The 18,652-nt window shown below is 41.1% G+C and overlaps 1 protein-coding gene across 2 annotated transcripts; it reads left to right on the top strand.

Moving 5' to 3' along the window:
- Positions 1 to 2,038: 2,038 nt before the first annotated feature.
- On the top strand, positions 2,039 to 18,604 carry rbm25a (RNA binding motif protein 25a). 2 transcript variants are annotated; one of them, XM_084044126.1, is made up of 17 exons: positions 2,039 to 2,165; positions 4,038 to 4,087; positions 4,491 to 4,661; positions 5,988 to 6,045; positions 6,501 to 6,661; positions 7,201 to 7,398; positions 8,648 to 8,731; positions 13,179 to 13,456; positions 13,663 to 13,774; positions 14,086 to 14,175; positions 15,272 to 15,345; positions 15,520 to 15,670; positions 16,005 to 16,485; positions 16,611 to 16,921; positions 17,686 to 17,784; positions 18,002 to 18,049; positions 18,389 to 18,604. In XM_084044126.1, exons 1-17 carry the CDS (start codon positions 2,060 to 2,062, stop codon positions 18,479 to 18,481), a joined length of 2,565 nt encoding a protein of 854 aa, XP_083900252.1. In that variant the 5' UTR covers positions 2,039 to 2,059; the 3' UTR covers positions 18,482 to 18,604. The 2 variants fall into 2 exon arrangements, with proteins under 2 accessions (XP_083900252.1, XP_083900253.1); XM_084044127.1 differs by having other exon boundaries at positions 6,501 to 6,665; positions 7,205 to 7,398.
- The last annotated feature ends 48 nt before the right edge of the window (positions 18,605 to 18,652 follow it).

Below are 18,652 nucleotides of genomic sequence, written 5' to 3'. Positions count from 1 at the left end.
TCGTGGTGCTTTTTTTTTTAACTTTACATAGCATGCTGCTTTGTTGTTGGTAAGTGATGTTTACCCCACTGTTCTTTAAACCCCCAAACACAACACAACACAACAATGAGGTCAAAAGTACAATATAAGAGTTTATTTTCCAAAATAGTACTGAGGTCAAAAGCACTTTATAACAGAGTTTCAAAGTACAACATAAGAGTGTATTTGCCAAAATAGTAATACTGTTACAAAATAAGACACTATTGGGAGAAAATGGTGAAATACCACCAAAAATATTGAGGATACCAAAAAATTGTCAAATGATCAATGTTAGGATAGAGAAAACATAGCTAAACAGTACACTATAAAATGATAACAAATAAGAAAAGATATCAAAAACAGTATAACATGATAGGAACATTTAGATAAATAGTAGCCTACTGTTCAAAAATAGAGACCCATTATAATAGAAAGGCCTTTTTAACCTTAACAGCAGAATTTCGGTGCTTCTCCTTTATACTCACTGATACTGTTCTTGTTGTTATAAATAGTTGTTATTGTTCACTGTCTGATTTTAAGTTGTTAAGCACTTTGTAACATTGTTTAAAAAGGTGCTATATAAATAAAGTTTATTATTATTATTATTATTATAGTGCCCAGTCTTCTAGGTGCCCACATTTCCCTATAACCCAGTCTTCCTGGTGTCCAGATTTCCTTAGTGCCCACTCTTCTCCACCCCAAAGTGCCACTCTTCCAGGTGCCCACATTTCTCTAGTGCTCACTAGTGCCCACCTTTCCTGTGCCCACTCTTCCCAAAAATATGGTGCCCACCTTTCCTGTATCCCTATTAGAATATACTATATATTATACTAACAGAAACAAGCCGTTTTCCATTGGCTTGTTTGGTGCTTTCTTGGGTTCAATCCTTTTAGCATTGTATTTGTATTAAACTGTACTTTCTGTGCTTTTTTGGGGGCAAACTGTTAATACAGTATTCAATCAATCAATCAATCAATCAATCAATCAATCAGTCTTGGGGGACGACATGGTGTCTGGTCTTGGTCTGTCTGAGTTGTGTGGCTTGATACACGCTGGCGGTCCAAAAAGTATCCAGCAACAAAGCATGAACTATGTCGCCCCCAAGTGTTTAAAAAGGGTGACTACACCGACGTGTGGTGGTATCCCATAATGCATTTCGTAAAGAATAGATTCCAGTGTTGGTGGCTTCACGTTCTGTGCTAACCATAGAGTTATATTATATGGTGCTAACCTACCCGTCCTGCCGGTGATATATTCCATTTTCAACTTTTACTCCGCGTCGGAATTCATGACTCCACATTGGGACGGCTCATAAAACTATCTGTCCTCGGGGTTCACTTTACACCTGCTTCAGGGGTGAGTAGAACACAGCAGCCTCTAGCTAACATTAGCTAGCTATTAGGCCAAAGAAGGGTAGCCAGGTAGCGTTAGCAGCATAGCGCGGTTAGCTTGACAACCATGCTAATAACCAGCTCAGTGGCCAATAATGGTAACGTGGTGATTGGTTCCACCGTTGCCGAGTGTGTTTATTTGTGTTTTTTACGGTGGCTATTAAATGTTTTTTCAGTGGCCATTGAATACAACGTGACACTAATGATTGTTGCTGCTACTCAGCCAAAGGGCAATGGACCAGTGTTGCCATATTTTGTGAGGGAAATAAGCAACCGGTCTAGGCAAACAAGCCCCAAAAGAAGCAACTCGGGTCACATGAGCACTTGAAACCTATATGCGTGGGCTAGTTTCAAAAACTCTTGCATCAAAATGTGGTGTAGATTTGGAACATTTTTGAAATATTCTAACACAAATGCTCTCTATGGCACAAAACATTTTGAGGAAAATATTTGAGAACTACTGGTTTAAATAATAATAATATGGAAGCAAGCCTAAATAAGCAAGTACACTTAAGAAACAAGCCCAAAAAAACCCTTAACGTCGCTTATAAGAAGCCGGACATGTCAACACTGCAACGGACATGCTCGTTTACGGCTGCCCTTTGATTCTATCCACCTACCAGGTCTGAGATCCCTGTGTACTCGACAGGATGTCGTATCCTCCTCATCTCAACCGCCAACAGATCGGCATCCCTCAGCTTCCCCCGGGGATTCGACCTCCCCAATATGCAGGCTTCCCTCAGGGGGTCCCACCAGGTATGAAACGCTCATGTTAATGTGAACTTGTGGGGTGGGAGTGGCTAGCTTTGGGAGAGCTCTGGTCTTGTCTGTCTGCACGGATGGATGTATTTTTGTTGTATTGTTTGTGTATTGTATGTTTTGTTTATTTGTGCTAAGGACCCCCTCGAAAATGAGATGATGCACCTCAAGGGGCTTATCATTCTTATAAAGGTACTATATATGTTTATACAAAGGTTTCTTACCACTTAAACCCTCTAGCCATAGTAAAGTGGATCGGATCCGGCTCTGTACTTGGACTACTTTTGTCCTCTTCAAACTCTGAGCTTATAGGCATGTTATTTTTGGCTAATGTTCCCCCCTGAATATGGATGCTGGGATTCAAGTGGTTAAAAGCTGCCATTCTGTTTTACAGTCACATGATGGGAAGACGTGTTCTAAAATTGTTGTGGATCGATGAAAAAGTCAAATGAGACAATGCTTCACCCTCCTTTTCTCTAAGTTCCAATCATGGTTTCCATGTTAGAGTTTGTTATATACCATTACCTGTAATCCACTTACAGGTTTATTTACACTGGGCCATAATTCACATTCTTCATTGCTTGGTATTGGTGCTCATGTGTCACATATGTCACAAGTTAACAACAGAATAGATTGTGAAAGTAGCAATCCAGCTAGGGTTCTGAATATCTATCGCATGACTATGGTCATAGGACAATCTAGTTAAAGGAAAGGTAGGACGTTACTAATGTCATTGACATTTTACATTTATAATACCCCAGTGTAATTTGCATGCAACTGCTATGATATGATGATAATTCAAATTTAAATCTGGAAGATAAAAGTGCCACTAAGTTATCTCAGCACTTGGACTACTCTTACTTAATAATAAAGTTATGTACTACAAACTAGTGGTGGGAAAAACAGTTCATTTCAGTGAACGAACGATTTAGTTCACGTTCACGGCAATGATTCGTTCAAATGATTCGTTCACGTTCTCGTTCAGTAGCGCTTCCGGTTCCGGCAGAGCGTATGGGCTACTATATCCATGCAACTTTATACATCTGATCCCACTGACGTGACTGCACAGTCTGCACAGAACCACTGACATGACTGCACAGTCTGCACAGAAACACAGCACTGTCATTCACGATCTAATTGCACCATCTTCTTTGTAATATAATGTGTAGAAGTAATACATTACTACAATATATAATATAAAGTTATTTTTATTTGTAGATGATTATTTATAATAATAATTATGATTTTATACAAAGCAGCCCAAGTCAGTACACTCGCATGACTATCGATTTCCAACCATGTCTTTAACTTCATGAATAGTGGCTGTAGCATACTATTTGCACCTTCTACTCAAACTAAAACGTGTTAATTGACCTGTTGATCTGTCCTTCGTCTAGGACCATGCATATTTATTTCTTTTGATACTTAAATGTGGTCCTAACACTATCTGTCTTTTGTCCAGGAACAACAGTAGGCTACCTTATTTAAATTCAAATAGCAATACGCATGTATGTCTATACTGAAAAACTCTACAGCACAGCTTTCTGTCTGTCTGATGGTCTGTCTGTCGCGGGAGGAATAACAGCCCGTGTGTGGTGTGCGGGGGAGGGGGGGCATGAACAAAATCGTGAACGTAACAGTTTCAAGAAGTGAGCGTGTTCGTTCACGTCTAATAACTAGTTCTTATGAACGAATCGATCATGACCGACCCATCACTACTACAAACCTCAGTGCCATTATCTTTCTGGGAACCCTACTCCGACTTGTTGGACAGGAATAGACACCAACTTAACACTGTCTGGAAAATTATCTGATGCATGAGAACTTGTAGTGATTGCCTATTTGATTTTCTGTTGTCTCCACATCCAGGCACCCCCATGATTCCAGTCCATATGGGCATAATGACCCAATCACCTGCAGTAAGTTTGCATTGTGAAGATTTTTTTGTCTATTACTTTATCATTGAAATCTTAATCTATCTTAAAGTGCATATTGAGTTGGAAATAGTCTATGGAGAAAAGAATAATTTACCATCAAAACTGAAATGTCAACTATTTCTTAACCACAGATTGATTTTTTTCAGGAAAGTTTAGTAACTAAAAATAAATAAAGGGAAAATGATATTTTGTATGATATATGCAGAAGCTTTGAATAGACAATGACTGGACTGGAGTATGGTCGGTTATTCTTTACCAAAGATTGTATTCGCTATTGAGTGCAATACCATTCATTTGACTGCTATTGCTATCCCTACCATTAGCTGTTGGTAATGTTGTCAAATCAGGAATTTTGTATGCATTTGATTTTTTATTTGTTTTGCAGATGCTAGTTCCCACCACAGTTTCTATGGCACAGAAGCAGCTTCTTCCTAAGAAGGAACTGAACACAGCCCCTCGCAAGGAAGAGGATAGTAGCAGTGGTCCTACTACCACAGTGTTTGTAGGAAACATCTCTGAAAAAGCCTCAGATATGTTGGTCAGACAGCTTCTAGCGGTGAGTAGTGTAGGCTTTGTGCATGAAATCAGGATGATCGGTATTCCACAGCATCATGCTACTGCCATGTCGTTAATTTAAGATAGATGATTGTTGTAGAGCCCGATTCAGTAGTGGTGCAATATTAGGCACGACCCATGCTGTGCATTGCAGTGTAATGCATGCAACGTTTCAATACGGGCCAACAAGGAAATTATGTTCCTGTAGATAACGTAAGCTGTCAGTTTTCCTCTATTTGTCAATGCTTTATTATATTTAATATTCAAATATGTTTAAAATAATGTATAGTTATACAATAATAAACACCCACGTGCACACAAACAAATGCTATAATATCAGGCTAAACAATATAGTGAAACCAACTATATTAATTAAGGCTTATGGATTTAATCTAGGGTACTTTTCGTGTTTTTGGATAAGAAAAGGGTAATATTAGGCTCTACAACTTCTTACTGCGTGTCGGAGGATAAGACGCACCTCGTTGGCCGTGCAGTTCGTCCTCTTACGTTGAATAAACTCCACTGGTTTATCAGTGTGGTTTGGTGAGTGGAAATACCTCTTAATTTTCACTGGTTTTAAGCTTTTGCGTGTCGGAACCTCTGAGCACAGCCACAGTCCACATTGGCGCTGATCATTTTCATAACGTGGCTAGTGATATAGAAAGTGTGTGTAGAAGCTACTTTTAGATGGATGTTCCTGTACTATCATAGCTAGATAGATCCATCCACCGTTCCGCAGCCCGTACGTTTCCTAATGAGAACGGGCTCTCCATCCACCGTCCCAAGCGCTGATAGCCACAGGTCCACGTTGTAGGCTACAACTTGTAGCAACAGAGTAATCAATGTTATACAGAAACTTTAGCTGTTGTGATCATTTTGAAAGATTCTTAAACGTAACTTTCAAGTGATGTTTATGGGGGGACAGGGAGAAGTTTTGCCTTACCAACGTGGACTGGCACAGACAACACAGACGTTCATATTAACTTGCTGTGTGCAGTGCATGCACTTAAACTTTATTGTTGATCATGCATGACGGGATGAAAGCATTTGTTTTCACATCGGCAGGTCAGTAAATTAATCTTTGTTAGATTCGTTACTCCGTACATATTCAAATTAGATTTGACTCCCGAATTTCGTTCTGACAGCACGAGCAGGCACATGTTTTTTTGGTACACATGGTGTGAGTTATGTTCTAGCTTCCTTGTCATAGATATGTGTTTTAACTCAATATTGGTAAGGTTACAATCTAAATCTCATTAAGCTTTGTTTTATCAAAATCATACTTAATTACAGATGAAATTATTTGTCATCGTTTCCACTATTTCAGAAATGTGGAATTGTTCTTAGCTGGAAGAGGGTCCAAGGTGCTTCTGGGAAACTGCAAGGTAATCATTCCTGTGGATTCATTGGATGCATTGTTTTATCTAACTAAGACTCTAGTTGTACTTAGCTGTATGGACCTGAGCCAACCTTCCTGCTGTCACGCCCCTCCTGTGTAAAATCCCCTTGCTAAATTTCCCTTTTCACTGATCAGTTATTATTTCTGCAGTAGTGATGCACCGAAAATTCGGCCACCGAAAATTATTAAGCCAAAAATAGAATTCAGTTTCGGTCAGAAAGAGTTTAAACGCCAATATTTAATATATTATACCAAAACAAGTTGTTGTTGTGATGCAATAGTATTTTTACCCAGTGCAGGCTTGCGGTCATTGGTACCAAAAATTGGCAAAATAATCACATTTGGTGTTTTGGTATTCAGCATTTCCTCATTTTCGGTGAAGAATTTTCAATTCGGTGCATATACTGTACTACAGTGTAACATATCTTTTTGTCTTTGAAGCCTTTGGATTCTGTGAATACAAGGAGCCTGAGTCGACGCTTCGGGCCCTCAGGTTACTCCATGAGCTGCTGCTGGGTGACAAGAAGTTGCTGGTCAAAGTAGACGCCAAGACCAAGTCCCAGCTAGACGACTGGAAGGCCAAGAAGAAGAGTACCAACGGGGTGTGTTTGTGTTATCATATCTAGATCAATGATGGTGGACTGGTTTGCCACTGCAATCCAAATGTGCATTGATCGTGAACTCGGGTAGCCTTGCAAAGCCAGCCCACAAATTCTATGCTCATGGTGGTTTGGCAAGGCTCAACGGGCATTTGCTTCGTTTGTGGTCATCGTCAATAGTGTGTGCTAAAATGATTTTGCAGGCAATTTGATCAAACCCTCATTATGTACAAGCAAAGGCCTTAGATTAATATATTTGCATATTTTTGCATATTCAATGAAGTAATTAACTCCAGTTCTACTCAAACTAATTGTATAGTTGCATGAATCCCTATTTCTTCAACCACCGCCGTTTTTAAAGGGGTCGTCTCACTGATTGATCTGGCATCCTGATACCGGGCTCAATTGATTGTCATTGGATATTTTCTGGACAGATTTCTCTGTTAAATTTTGTTACATGGCATGCAGATTTATTGTTTTGTCTACATGTTTTGCTGCTGCACCCCATCATCGTCCTTTCTCTGCCCTCTTTGTGACTTTAGGGAGCAGGTAATGGCGCAAAAGATGGGGATGACGACGAAGAAGAAGAGGTCCTTGACGAGGAGACAAAACGCAGGGACCAGGTGGTGAAGGGGGCTATAGAGGGCCTCATAAGAGAGTATGCCAATGAGCTCAATGCTCCCTCGCAAGACTCGGACAGTCACCCTCGCAACAAGAAGAGGAAAGAGAAGAAAGAGGAGGTACCCAGTGCTAGTTTGTTGTATTCAGCTGCTGTAGCAGCTCTGTCTTGAGACCTAGTAAGCCTAAATGTCTCCTTCTCTTTCTAGATGTATTCTTTATGCTGGAATTTTACTTGACTGTAAAGGCAATGTTCCAATGTTTTTGTCTCCGCTAGGCCGAAAGGCATGGCGAGAGAGTATGTTTTACCCCCTGTCCGTCCGTCCGTGTGTGTGTGTGCGTGTGTGTGTGTGTGTGTGTGTGTGTCCGTGTGTCCTGTCCGTGTGTTAGCAGCTAATCTCTGCCACCGTTGGCCCAGTCACTGTGAAAAAAGACTGTGCACACACACTCCCTGGATGCCAATTCAGAACCTCTCCCTCAAATCTTTCACATGGGCCTGTTATAGCGCCACCTGGAGGCCGATTTGTGCAAAACCCATTTTTTTTTATATTACTCCTACAGATTTTATCCAAACGTCATGCAAATCAGTACACAGTATCTCTATAGTCATGTGATCAACACAGATCTGTCCGATTTCCAATATTCCATCCTCATTGGCTAAGGTTGGCTTCCAAAATTTGCAGGATTGGTCCGTTTGAACAAAATGCCTCAAATCATGAATGCAGCTTGCGATTTCCGTGAAATTTCACAAACACATTTCCACTAGGCCAAGGAAGAAATGCCAACCTTTTTCATATTGGCCTGTTATAGCGCCACCAGCAGGTCTAATTTAGCAAAACTCATTTTTTGAACAAAATGCCTCAAAGCATGAATGCAGTGTCCGAACGACTTAAGAATAAATGGCACCCTTTTCACATTGGCCTATTATAGCGCCACCAGGAGGCCGCTTTTTGCCATGAAAGCATAAAAAGCCTGGTGAAGTAAAAGTGACAATCTGTTATCTGTCAATGTAAACATATTTTTTTCTTAGTTATACCAACACTGTGTCTTGTGTCTTGTGAAGCACTTTTGGTCTTATTGGTTATAAGACCAAAAGTTATTTAATCCATTTCCATTAATTGCCTATTTCATGTTGTGTGACAAATTAGGGATGCCATTTTGAAAGTGGTTTACGTCTGTGTTTTTTATAAATAAAGTATTAAGAGCTACACCGGACTGGATCCATGGGAACACAGGTTCTTTTTACTTTTATTTCTGAAAAGTAACGATTATGGACATGTAAGGTATCCGCCCTACAGTGACAATGTATGGAATGCTATAGCTGCATGCATCAATGATTATGCATTTCTTCTGTTTTGTCTTCTTTGTCAGGAGGATATCAATGCCATGGAAATGGAGGATGACAAAAGAGACCTGATTTCAAGAGAGATCAGTAAATTCCGTGACACACACAAGGTAAAGTATTTAACTGCTGTTTTATATTTTACCTCTCTCAACTTAGGCTTTGGAGGAAAGACTAGTCTTAACATTGACAATAGCAGCTGGAGCTGCAATGCAAATATATGGATGTAATTTTCTCCATATAGCGGTTCTCATTCATTGTCAATTGTCGCCTAGAGGTTGCATATTTATGCACAGATTTGACATAAGCTCATAAAATAATAAAGATACAAAAGCAATTGGTGATATTCCCAAAGTATTGCTGCATTTATTGACGCCTTGAAGACTAGTCATACATATATCCATCATTCAAAGACTACTCTTAATTTATTATCTGCAAAGAAAAATGTTGTCGTAGGTACTGATTTGAGTCCAAAAGTTTCTTATCGCAGTAGAAATTACATTCATCACACACAGTGCATGGACATTAAATGTAAAATTCCCATCAAAGCTAATCTATTGATTAAACCCCACCAATATGGTAGAGTTCATTTGGTGACTAAAGCAAGATGAATCTCAGAGCTTTGGGAAAAGGTTGCAAGGAAAGAATGTAAGTATAAGCTTCCATTTATTATCTACACATCATGGGCGCTCCCTTCTGGAGGGTCTGCAGAGGAGGCAACAGGCTCCTACTTCATCTCTACTTGCTAAACCCTCTCATGACAGCGACGATACAGGGTGCCAAAAAATTAATCACTATAAGGACCAGAAAATTGAGCCAGTGTCTATATAAAACATTTTCTCAACCAAAGATACCTAGCCTTGTTCTATCAATATGACATTTCAGTCTCTGAAAAGGTCCAGGGAGCTCAGTGAACCTCTGCAGGTCCTCAGGTGATAAATGGTGTGTTTTGAGGATCACACACACACACACACACACACACACAATGTGTATAACTAACCACTGCAGCAGCTTTAACGCAGCAGCCTGTAATGTTACTAAAGCAGGGAGCGCCCCTCCACAGCACTCTGAGTTCTGAAGAGTAAAGCAGGTGAGTCCTGTCTTCTTCCTCTTTCTATTCTACTTTTTCCCCTTATGTTCTGTGTCTTAGTGATGCCCCCAATCTGTTAGTCTACTAGTAACATACTTGGGTATATATTGGTATTTTGCTACATTGCATTTAGGCACAGAAATAAATGAACATAACTATCATCATAGCAACGCTGTGCTTCTGTTTCAAACATGGAAGAGGAAGTAATCAATCCATGAGAACTCTGTGGATTCAAATGTGTTTATTGGCTGTGAACATGGAAGTATGGAGCTTATGACCTGTCTACACTTTTATATCTTAAGATTTTAACCTGGCATCCCTATTTTGGGTATAGCCATATGTAGAATTATTTTTAAACGCATCCCATGGTGATGTATTAAATAGGGTTTAAATGTTAGATTCAGATAGGCAAAACAACAGGTTTCCTAAGCAACACGTGCCACCAAGTTGGTGTCAGAATTGGCTATTTGTTTCTCGGTGAAACATGAGAGGTAAGTTTTGAAGAACCAAGGTGTTTCTTAAAACACAGGCTTTACTAAGTTGTTTTTTGTTAGCTGTTTAACCCTAGGAGGACCAGCTAGGTAGGTTGTACTACATAGTATAATAACTAAGTTGAAGGTTGAGAGAGGGGTTTCAACCAGAATTGCATTTGTTTATCTGGTACAGATTGCACTAACAGCAAGACCACATTAATTTAAAAAGATGTATCTCCTTCACTCAATTATTATCATATGTGGTACACCCCACCTGATTTGGTGCTGTAAACAGCCTGGAAGAAGCACTAAGAATGAATTGCAAGTAGTATTAGATTTAGGTCTGGATTATTATAGACCACATTCAAACGATTTTGCTCTTGTTTCCCCATCCCTGGTGTGACATAAGAGCAAAATGGCCAACCTTGTAGCACATATAGCATTTCAGTTCAAATCCCCATCTCTCTCTTTCTCTCTGTCTTGGATGTTCATCGCTTAACAGTAGTGAGACCCATAGTCAAACATATTATTGTATGTATGGACATGTCAAGCCATCTACAGCAAGGACATAGTCATTATAATGACTAACTTGTTTTTTGTAAGAGGGCTGTTTGAACTGTGGGCCTCCCTATGTTCAGTTTCATGTATTGTTTGTTGGGTTGCGTCCAGATAGACACTAGAAGACAACCAACCGGTAAGACTGCTTCTATAATTTAAATTTTATTGACCAAATGGAATACAGTGCCAACATTTATTCGGCCGCATATGTAAAAAAAAAAAAGGCTGTTTTGTGTATTTACATGCTTGGATGAATTACTGGTCCTAGGTGTTACTCAGTCATTTTTCTTTCCTCTTTTATTTATGTCTTGACTTTTGATCTGCTTTTCCTCTCACACTTAGCCTGTAGGATTTGTAGAGGCAGAGACGTGCTGAAAACCCTAGTTCATCACCTGTAAGTTGCACACCACTAGCTTGAAGAGGATCCTTATTTTAGGTTTATTTCAATGAAGCGGTATCATCGCTTAGATTTCAGTTTACAGATCTAAAGATGCTGTAATGTTTTGCCATGGAGGGTAAGGTGTTTGACATAGATTGTTAAAAGGATTATCACGGGGCTGTGCAGAACCCCAGGTCTACAAATTAAGCCAGACAAATTAAGTTATCCTAATAAGTAGTGACATTTTTTAAAAACATTTCTGCTCAAAAAAAATGTATGAAAACATTTGTTTTTATCCGAGTCCACATCGGCATGATTCGCAACGCTACAAGTTGCATCTTGCAACCAATTACAACGGAATCCTAAAACAGATTTGCAACTATATAAAACTGGACTGTCCACACCTAGGAGCCGAGCCGTGATTGCCGTTTCAACGGTATTGTCAGTGTCTCTCCAGGATAGGAGACATAAATATGGGCTGTCTGTAAACTGGACAGTGACACAGTGACAGACGCATCAAGGCAAGAAGCAGAGATACTTTACCGTTCCTATAGCAGGTCAACCTCTTATATTATTATTATATACTTATGTAATAATAAGTATATTATATCCTTTTTTTTAAATATAAAATGTCTATACACTCCTTTACTTTCTCCCTATTCGCTCACTGTATTTTTCTCTCTCGCTTCCATCAGGTTAATGTGGAAAAAAGAAAGACAGACTCACAATGATAATTCAGACCGCTGCAACTTTTCTCCGCAGCGGTTTCGTGGCATCGTGAATCATTGGTGTGGACTGGCCTTAACGTAGTAGTATATAGTAATCGTTAAATCACATAAACCCTATATACGTATTTGACTGCTGTCCCCCAGGGGTTTATTATAAGTCCACTCCTTTTTTCCCTCTACACCAAATCTTTCAGCCGGAAATAGCTCTACTCAGATTAGGAACGCTAGTGTTCTGGTGGTTAAGGATGTGTCGGTCTACAATACAGTACTGCCACCCGCTGGCCCAACCACCTCTAATGCATCTCACGTGGCTCTATATAAAACACATGGGACCTGCTTATGTAATTCACTTAGAGGAGTCTTCCGCCATATAAAGCTAATGGTCAAAGCTAACCAGTTAACCCCAGTTAATAGTTGATACAGTCTTAACAGATTTTAAGTATGTATTAATTGAAGCGTTTATGTAGGTTAACTCATGGTGCTGTGTGGTATATCAAAGCCACATCGGGTCGAACATTTTGCCTGTTCAAAGCAGCACTCGTGTCCTTTAAAAAAACTCTTCCGGGCTTTACCTTCCGGGCTTTGATTGGATGGTACGTGAGCTTGACCAATTAATACTTTGCTCACCACAGGACATACGAAACATGACAGCAGAGGACAAGTATACCTGTGATCTATGTGGCAAAAACATGCAATACATTAGTTATGTGTTAACATAACTACAACTGAACACGCTGACATTGAACATCTCCAGTCAAGTGAAGGAAGAACTACATCGGCACTGCAATACTGCTGGTGAACAATAGCCCACAACATTGTCAGATATTTTTCTAGACTGATCTATAATTTAGCCTGTTTGTTCATAATGGCAACACAGCAGAAGGGATTGTTACATTAGATTCTGTGTATTGACAAATACTAATTGCAGGTCCAACTGCAACTAATGCTACTGCATTTGTATTCATTTTTCAAGACATATTTTTCATTTTAGCCTGTTGCTTATTAGAAATTGAGACCTGGGCTGAGCAGCATGTACCCTAAATCTGCTGAAGCACCAGAGCACTCCTCCCATGGAGGAATCAACCATGACTGTTGGAGGACCTCTTAATTGGGGCTGCCCTTTTGACTCACAGGACAAAGAGTCACAGTAGTATGTGAGCCAGGCGGATCCAGGGACTGTAAAACCACTCGTCATTATTTGTGTGAATCATGTCATAGCTGCTTCTTGTTTTTAATGCAATTGTTTTTGTGGCATCAAAGATGTTTTCAACGGAGTGATACATACCTCACCGTCCTTTACCCCCTCCCTATCTTCCTGTTGGACTCCTGCAGAAACTGGAGGAGGAGAAAGGAAAGAAAGAAAAGGAGCGTCTGGAGGTGGAGAGAGAGAGGCGGGAGAGAGACAAAGAGCGTGAGCGAGAGAGGGAGCGCCGTGATCGCGATCGCGAGAAGGAGAAAGAGAGGGAGAGGGACAAGGAGCGTGAGCGAGACCGAGAGCGGGACAGAGACCACCGTGAACGGGAGAGGGAGAGGACGAAGGAGAGGGAGAGGGAACGCGAGAGGACGCGGGAGAGAAGTCGCGATGTCAGCGAGGACCGCAGTAGATCCAGGTGAGGAAGAGGTGGTGTAATTATGGTTGGCGTAGGTGTAGTATTGCCTTCTATCTGGTGGATCCTTATTTTATGTAACTTATTTTAACAAGTCTGTTATAATAAACGTATACTAATGTTAATACTGTTATACTAGCAGTGTGTAGTGAAGCCCAGTTTTGAGAATTTGATTTAGTGTAAAACTGGTGTCTCTGCATCTCTTGTAGAGAGAGGATCAGGGACGATAAGAAGCGGGACCGTGATGAAGATGAGGAGGATGTGTACGAACGGAGGAGACTTGAGAGGAGGCTTCGGGACAAGGAGGCTGCTTACCAGGAGGTCTGTTCAACTTCCATTGTTGCTTGTCTTTCTTGCAGTGTCACACGGTTAAAAAGGCAGGCATCTGACAAGAAGGCTGCAGGTGTGAATCCTTGGACTTAACAAAAAAGGGAAATCTGCTTCTTCAACAACCGCAAGTCTGTTCTATTTCATTCCGTCTGACCGCCAGAGGGCGGTGTTGTCAACACACCAGAATTTCTAGAACCTTAATATACATGCCTAACTCTCTATTTGACTTCTGCTATTCCAAGTGGTGCAATTTAGAATGTAATGTATTGTGGGTTAAATTAGTTTGTCTTGGTTTCCTAAAGCGCCTCAAAAATTGGGAGATCCGGGAGAGGAAGAAGTCCCGGGATTACAGCAAAGAAACGGAGAGGGAGGAGGAGAGGCGACGTGAAACGGTAAACATTAATGCACACCAGTCATCAAATATGATGGTTGTTGCCATTTATTGTAACCTGCACTGAGTACCTCTGGTTTGGACAATGAGTAGGACAAAGACTGCCAGCAAGTTAACCACTTAAGCCCTATGGACTTTGTCGCACAACAAATAGCGAAAATAGCCAATCTACAAGCTCACAAATCATGGACTGCCGCATTGTGAGCTTCCCTAACTATTATGACATGCCCAAACTGGGGATACCAGGGTTGGAACAATCACAAGAAAGTAACTTTTGTATACCTGGCTGGTTATTACTTTCTCATTGAGTGCACAAATTATTTCTGGCTATTTCTGGCCAGTGCGATTTTTATTTATTTATTTTTAAAGTAAAAATAAAAGTGCTTAGGAAGCGAGATACAGCCTTTTTCAGTTATAAGTTAAACAAGGAGTGGATGGAGCTGCAAATCTTTGGATAATGATATCTTGGGTTCAATTCTTTTTCTATTTTTTTCAAAAACATGTGAAACACGTTAATGGCACGTTGCACCATAGCGGTGAAACACGTTAATGGCACTCAATGAGTTAACCCCCCCATCTGAATTGTCCTGATGTAGTGAAACGCTTCTGCTGAGTATTCCATGTAAGGTATACCTGGAGGTCTGCATGGGCATGAGAGCCTTATTCTGGCAACAACTTTCACAAAGCACCTCTGCTTGCTTTGGTTAATTTTGATTATTGCATGACCCCTCTCTCATGCTCTTTTCAGCAGAGCAGGCAGACAGACACACGCAGACAATGGTTTGCCTGGCTGTTCAGCCTCATAACATCATGCAAGAAAAGTTACATCTTTTGATTAGGTTTAGCCTACACACCAGCTACATAGGACACCACCAGCACAATAGTAAACCATTCTTCAAATGTAGTAATTTCAGGTAAAAGTACACAGATTAAGCCGACCAGAACGGAAAAGGTCAGAAAACTTTAAGAGTACACGTAGACACATCACACACATGTGATGTGTCAAGAAAGTTATTTTCAAATACATTTTAATAACCTGGCCCGTCATGCTTGGGTCAGGTTGTGCAACTAAATTATATGGTGTTTTTCCATCTCAGATGAAAGAAGCCAAAAGACTGAAGGAGTTCTTGGAAGATTACGATGACGACAGAGATGATCCAAAATATTACAGGTAAGGTGACGCTCAAATTCAACAGATTTTTACCAGTTTGTGACCAGTTGGTTTTCTTTTTTTTTCTTTAATGCTTTTCAGTATTTTTGACACAGCTCCAGTGAAGACCATTTTCCTGATTGTGTTTATCCTGACCGCAACTATTCACATTATCTTTGTCTTCTGTGACACTAGGGGCAGTGCCTTGCAAAAGCGCCTCCGTGACCGAGAGAAGGAGGTGGAGCTGGATGAGAGAGACCGAAAGAGGGAGAAGGAGGAGCTGGAGGAGATCAGACAGAGACTGCTGGCTGAGGGACACCCTGACCCTGATGCTGAACTACAGAGGGTGAGTCTACCTGTGGTATAAATAAATGCACTTTCCTATCTGGGCAGGAATAGTTTTACTGGAGGGAATAATTTAATCTCTTTTTTTGTGTGATCAATTTGTTATATTATTATGGAACAAAGGCAAGGGTTAAAGTCTTGGTCAAATTGGTCAAAGTAATAAATGACAGGTACTGGACATTTTAAGCCCCACTAGCAGTGGGCAGTTAGGCACTAAGTCTGTTCATCTAGCACTGTGGTCCCGATAGGAGATACCAAAAACTACAGGATTTCTCATTATCATAATTTTTTGTTTCCTTTTGTGTTACTGTGTGTGTGTGCGTGTGTTTGTGTAGATGGAGGAGGAGGCAGAGCGCAGGCGGCAACCTCCATTGCCCCTCGAACCTGAGGAGGAGGTGGCCCCAGAGAAACCTCATAGGGATAAAGACAGGGACCGAGACCGGGACAGGGATCGGGACAGGGATCGAGAACGTGAACGAGAACGTGATCGAGAACGGGAGAGGAGAGCCTCAGGCCGGGCTCCGGAGCCGCCACCCCGGGCCCCACCACCTCACTCTGACGATGATGTGGAGGAAGGTGAGGCTGAAGACTACCATGACTGTGAGGACTCCCAGGAAGCTAAGCCACACCTCAAACCCACGCTCCGCCCGATCACCTCTGCTCCTTCAGTGTCCTCAGACAGCGGGGCCGCAACTCCGAACAGCCCCATCGGTAACGAGTCTCCCTGCGGCATAATCATTCCAGGAGAAAACACTCCCGATGTCCACCCTCCTGAGGAGCATCGACCCAAGATGCTCAGCATGAGCATGAAAATGGGTGAGTGAAGCGGTAGAATTGGAGTGGGAACAGAATCGCGATTCACTGGGGGCTCATTCTGCTTTAGTGCTACAACCTTACATTGACTCTGTTTCTGCTCTATCTCCTCCTTTTTTCCACTCCAGGCTCCACTAATACTAATAGTCCCTGTCAGCCCAACGTGGTCAAGCGCAAGAAGCTGGCGCCGGTCGACAGTGTTTTCAACAAGTTTGATGAGGAGGAGGCTGATGAGCAGCCTCGTAAAAGAAAACTGGTGCCTCTGGATTATGGCGATGACGACAAGAGTCTGGGCCTGGACGGGGCTGAGTTGTTGGCAGGCAAACCTGGCGTTAACACAGAGGAGAAACGCAAGCACATTAAGAGCCTCATCGAGAAGATACCCACCGCCAGGCCTGAGCTGTTCTCATATCCTCTGGACTGGACGATGGTTGATTCGGTAAGGAGACAGTGGCTCTGACTTTATATTATTTGTGGCAAAAATATTTTTTGTCAGGGTTAGGGTCAGAATGTCAGAATGTATGTACAATTATATATTAAATTGTTACATCTAATGGTGCACAAATATGGCCAAGAAGTGACATCTAAAAAAATAATAATTGAGTATCCAACAGCTGCTCTATCCATTAAACATAATTTTATCACCCTTTTCCTGTCCTGGGGCTGTCATTAAACCTACAGAAGCTCCAAGTAGGAGTGTCAAGGTGGTGCAGGGGTAAGGTTCCTGCCCACCACCATGGAGACTGGGGTTTAAATCCTCCATGGTGCATCCAGCTTGGCTAAGCATTCCAACGAACACAATTGGCTATGTTTGCGGGTGGGGGTGGGGGGTGATCTCCTGTCGCCGTTTTAATGACTCTTATAGGCTGACTTGTTAAATGAGGAGTTGAACTGAGAAGACTGGTGTGTTGTTGCTTACCCCAACCAGTAGGGGTCAGCAGTGACTGGGACAATATGGGGAATTGGCATAATGGAGACGATATTAAAAAGGATAATGCCAAAAACAAGCTCCATGTAAATGTATAATATCAAAAATGTATATAGCGCTTTTCTAAGTACCCAAAGACGCTTTACATGGGGGGGAGGAGAAAACAACAAAAAGAAAATCAACTTTAATAAGAAAAACACTATACTCATTGAGATTAACTGTACTTCTCAGCAAATTCAAATGATTGTCTGGGTTGATTTTTCTTCCTGACTTAGACCCTGATGGACCGCCGTATCAAACCATGGATAAATAAGAAGATCATTGAATACATCGGCGAAGAGGAAGCCACTCTGGTTGATTTTGTTTGTTCAAAGGTCTGTGATCAGTTCTTTGTCCAATTTGTGCAGAAAAAAAAATCTATGAGAAGAAACGTAAATTGTTATGTAAGAATGAAATGTTGGTCTCTATGAAAATGTAATGGTGTTGGGAACTTAAGACACATATTTTCTCTGACTTTGTGTTGAATTTTGTGGTTTGCACGATATACCATTTTTGCCTCCCACTACTTAACATTGGCTCTGTATTCCTCAGGTTATGGCGCGTAGCACACCCCAGGGTATCCTTGATGATGTTGCTATGGTGAGTGGAATTTGGAAGAATCCTCACTCTTAGAAATGTCGGGATTCTTGTTTACATTTGTTAAGTGGCATGTTAAAAAGGCTGGGCCACCCTTTATTCATTTTATATATATATACGTGTATATATTTTTGTTATGTTTTTGGACAACGTTTTCAGGATTCACACATGTTCATGGAGATGCTGTATTCACACACAGGGCATCTGGACATTAGAATATGAACCGCCATGGGAGCTCAACTGCAGAAATGCCTTAAAATACTCATCCAAAACTGACGGTAGACCATATTACAGTAGACCATTTTAATTACAGCTACCAGCTAACTGTCCGTTTTTCCACAGGTTCTAGATGAAGAAGCAGAGGTCTTCATTGTTAAAATGTGGAGGCTGTTAATATATGAAACGGAGGCCAAGAAGATTGGGCTGGTGAAATAAAGACTTCATACCTGGAAGAAAAATAACCAGATATTTTGTCTCTGGCTTCCTCTTCACTAGAAAAATCATTTTGCTATCCATAATAATTATCAGCCCCTCAGACTGTAACCACGCAAAAAAAGACCCCCCCCCTCCTCCCCCATTCTTCTTTGGTTGACACCGTATTGAGGC

This window comes from Gymnoscopelus microlampas (genome assembly GCF_963454915.1).
Source record: "Gymnoscopelus microlampas genome assembly, chromosome: 20".
NCBI classification, from domain to species: domain Eukaryota; kingdom Metazoa; phylum Chordata; class Actinopteri; order Myctophiformes; family Myctophidae; genus Gymnoscopelus; species Gymnoscopelus microlampas.
The sequence above is the reverse complement of the archived record's forward strand: the minus strand, read 5'-3'. Positions and strand labels throughout refer to the sequence as shown.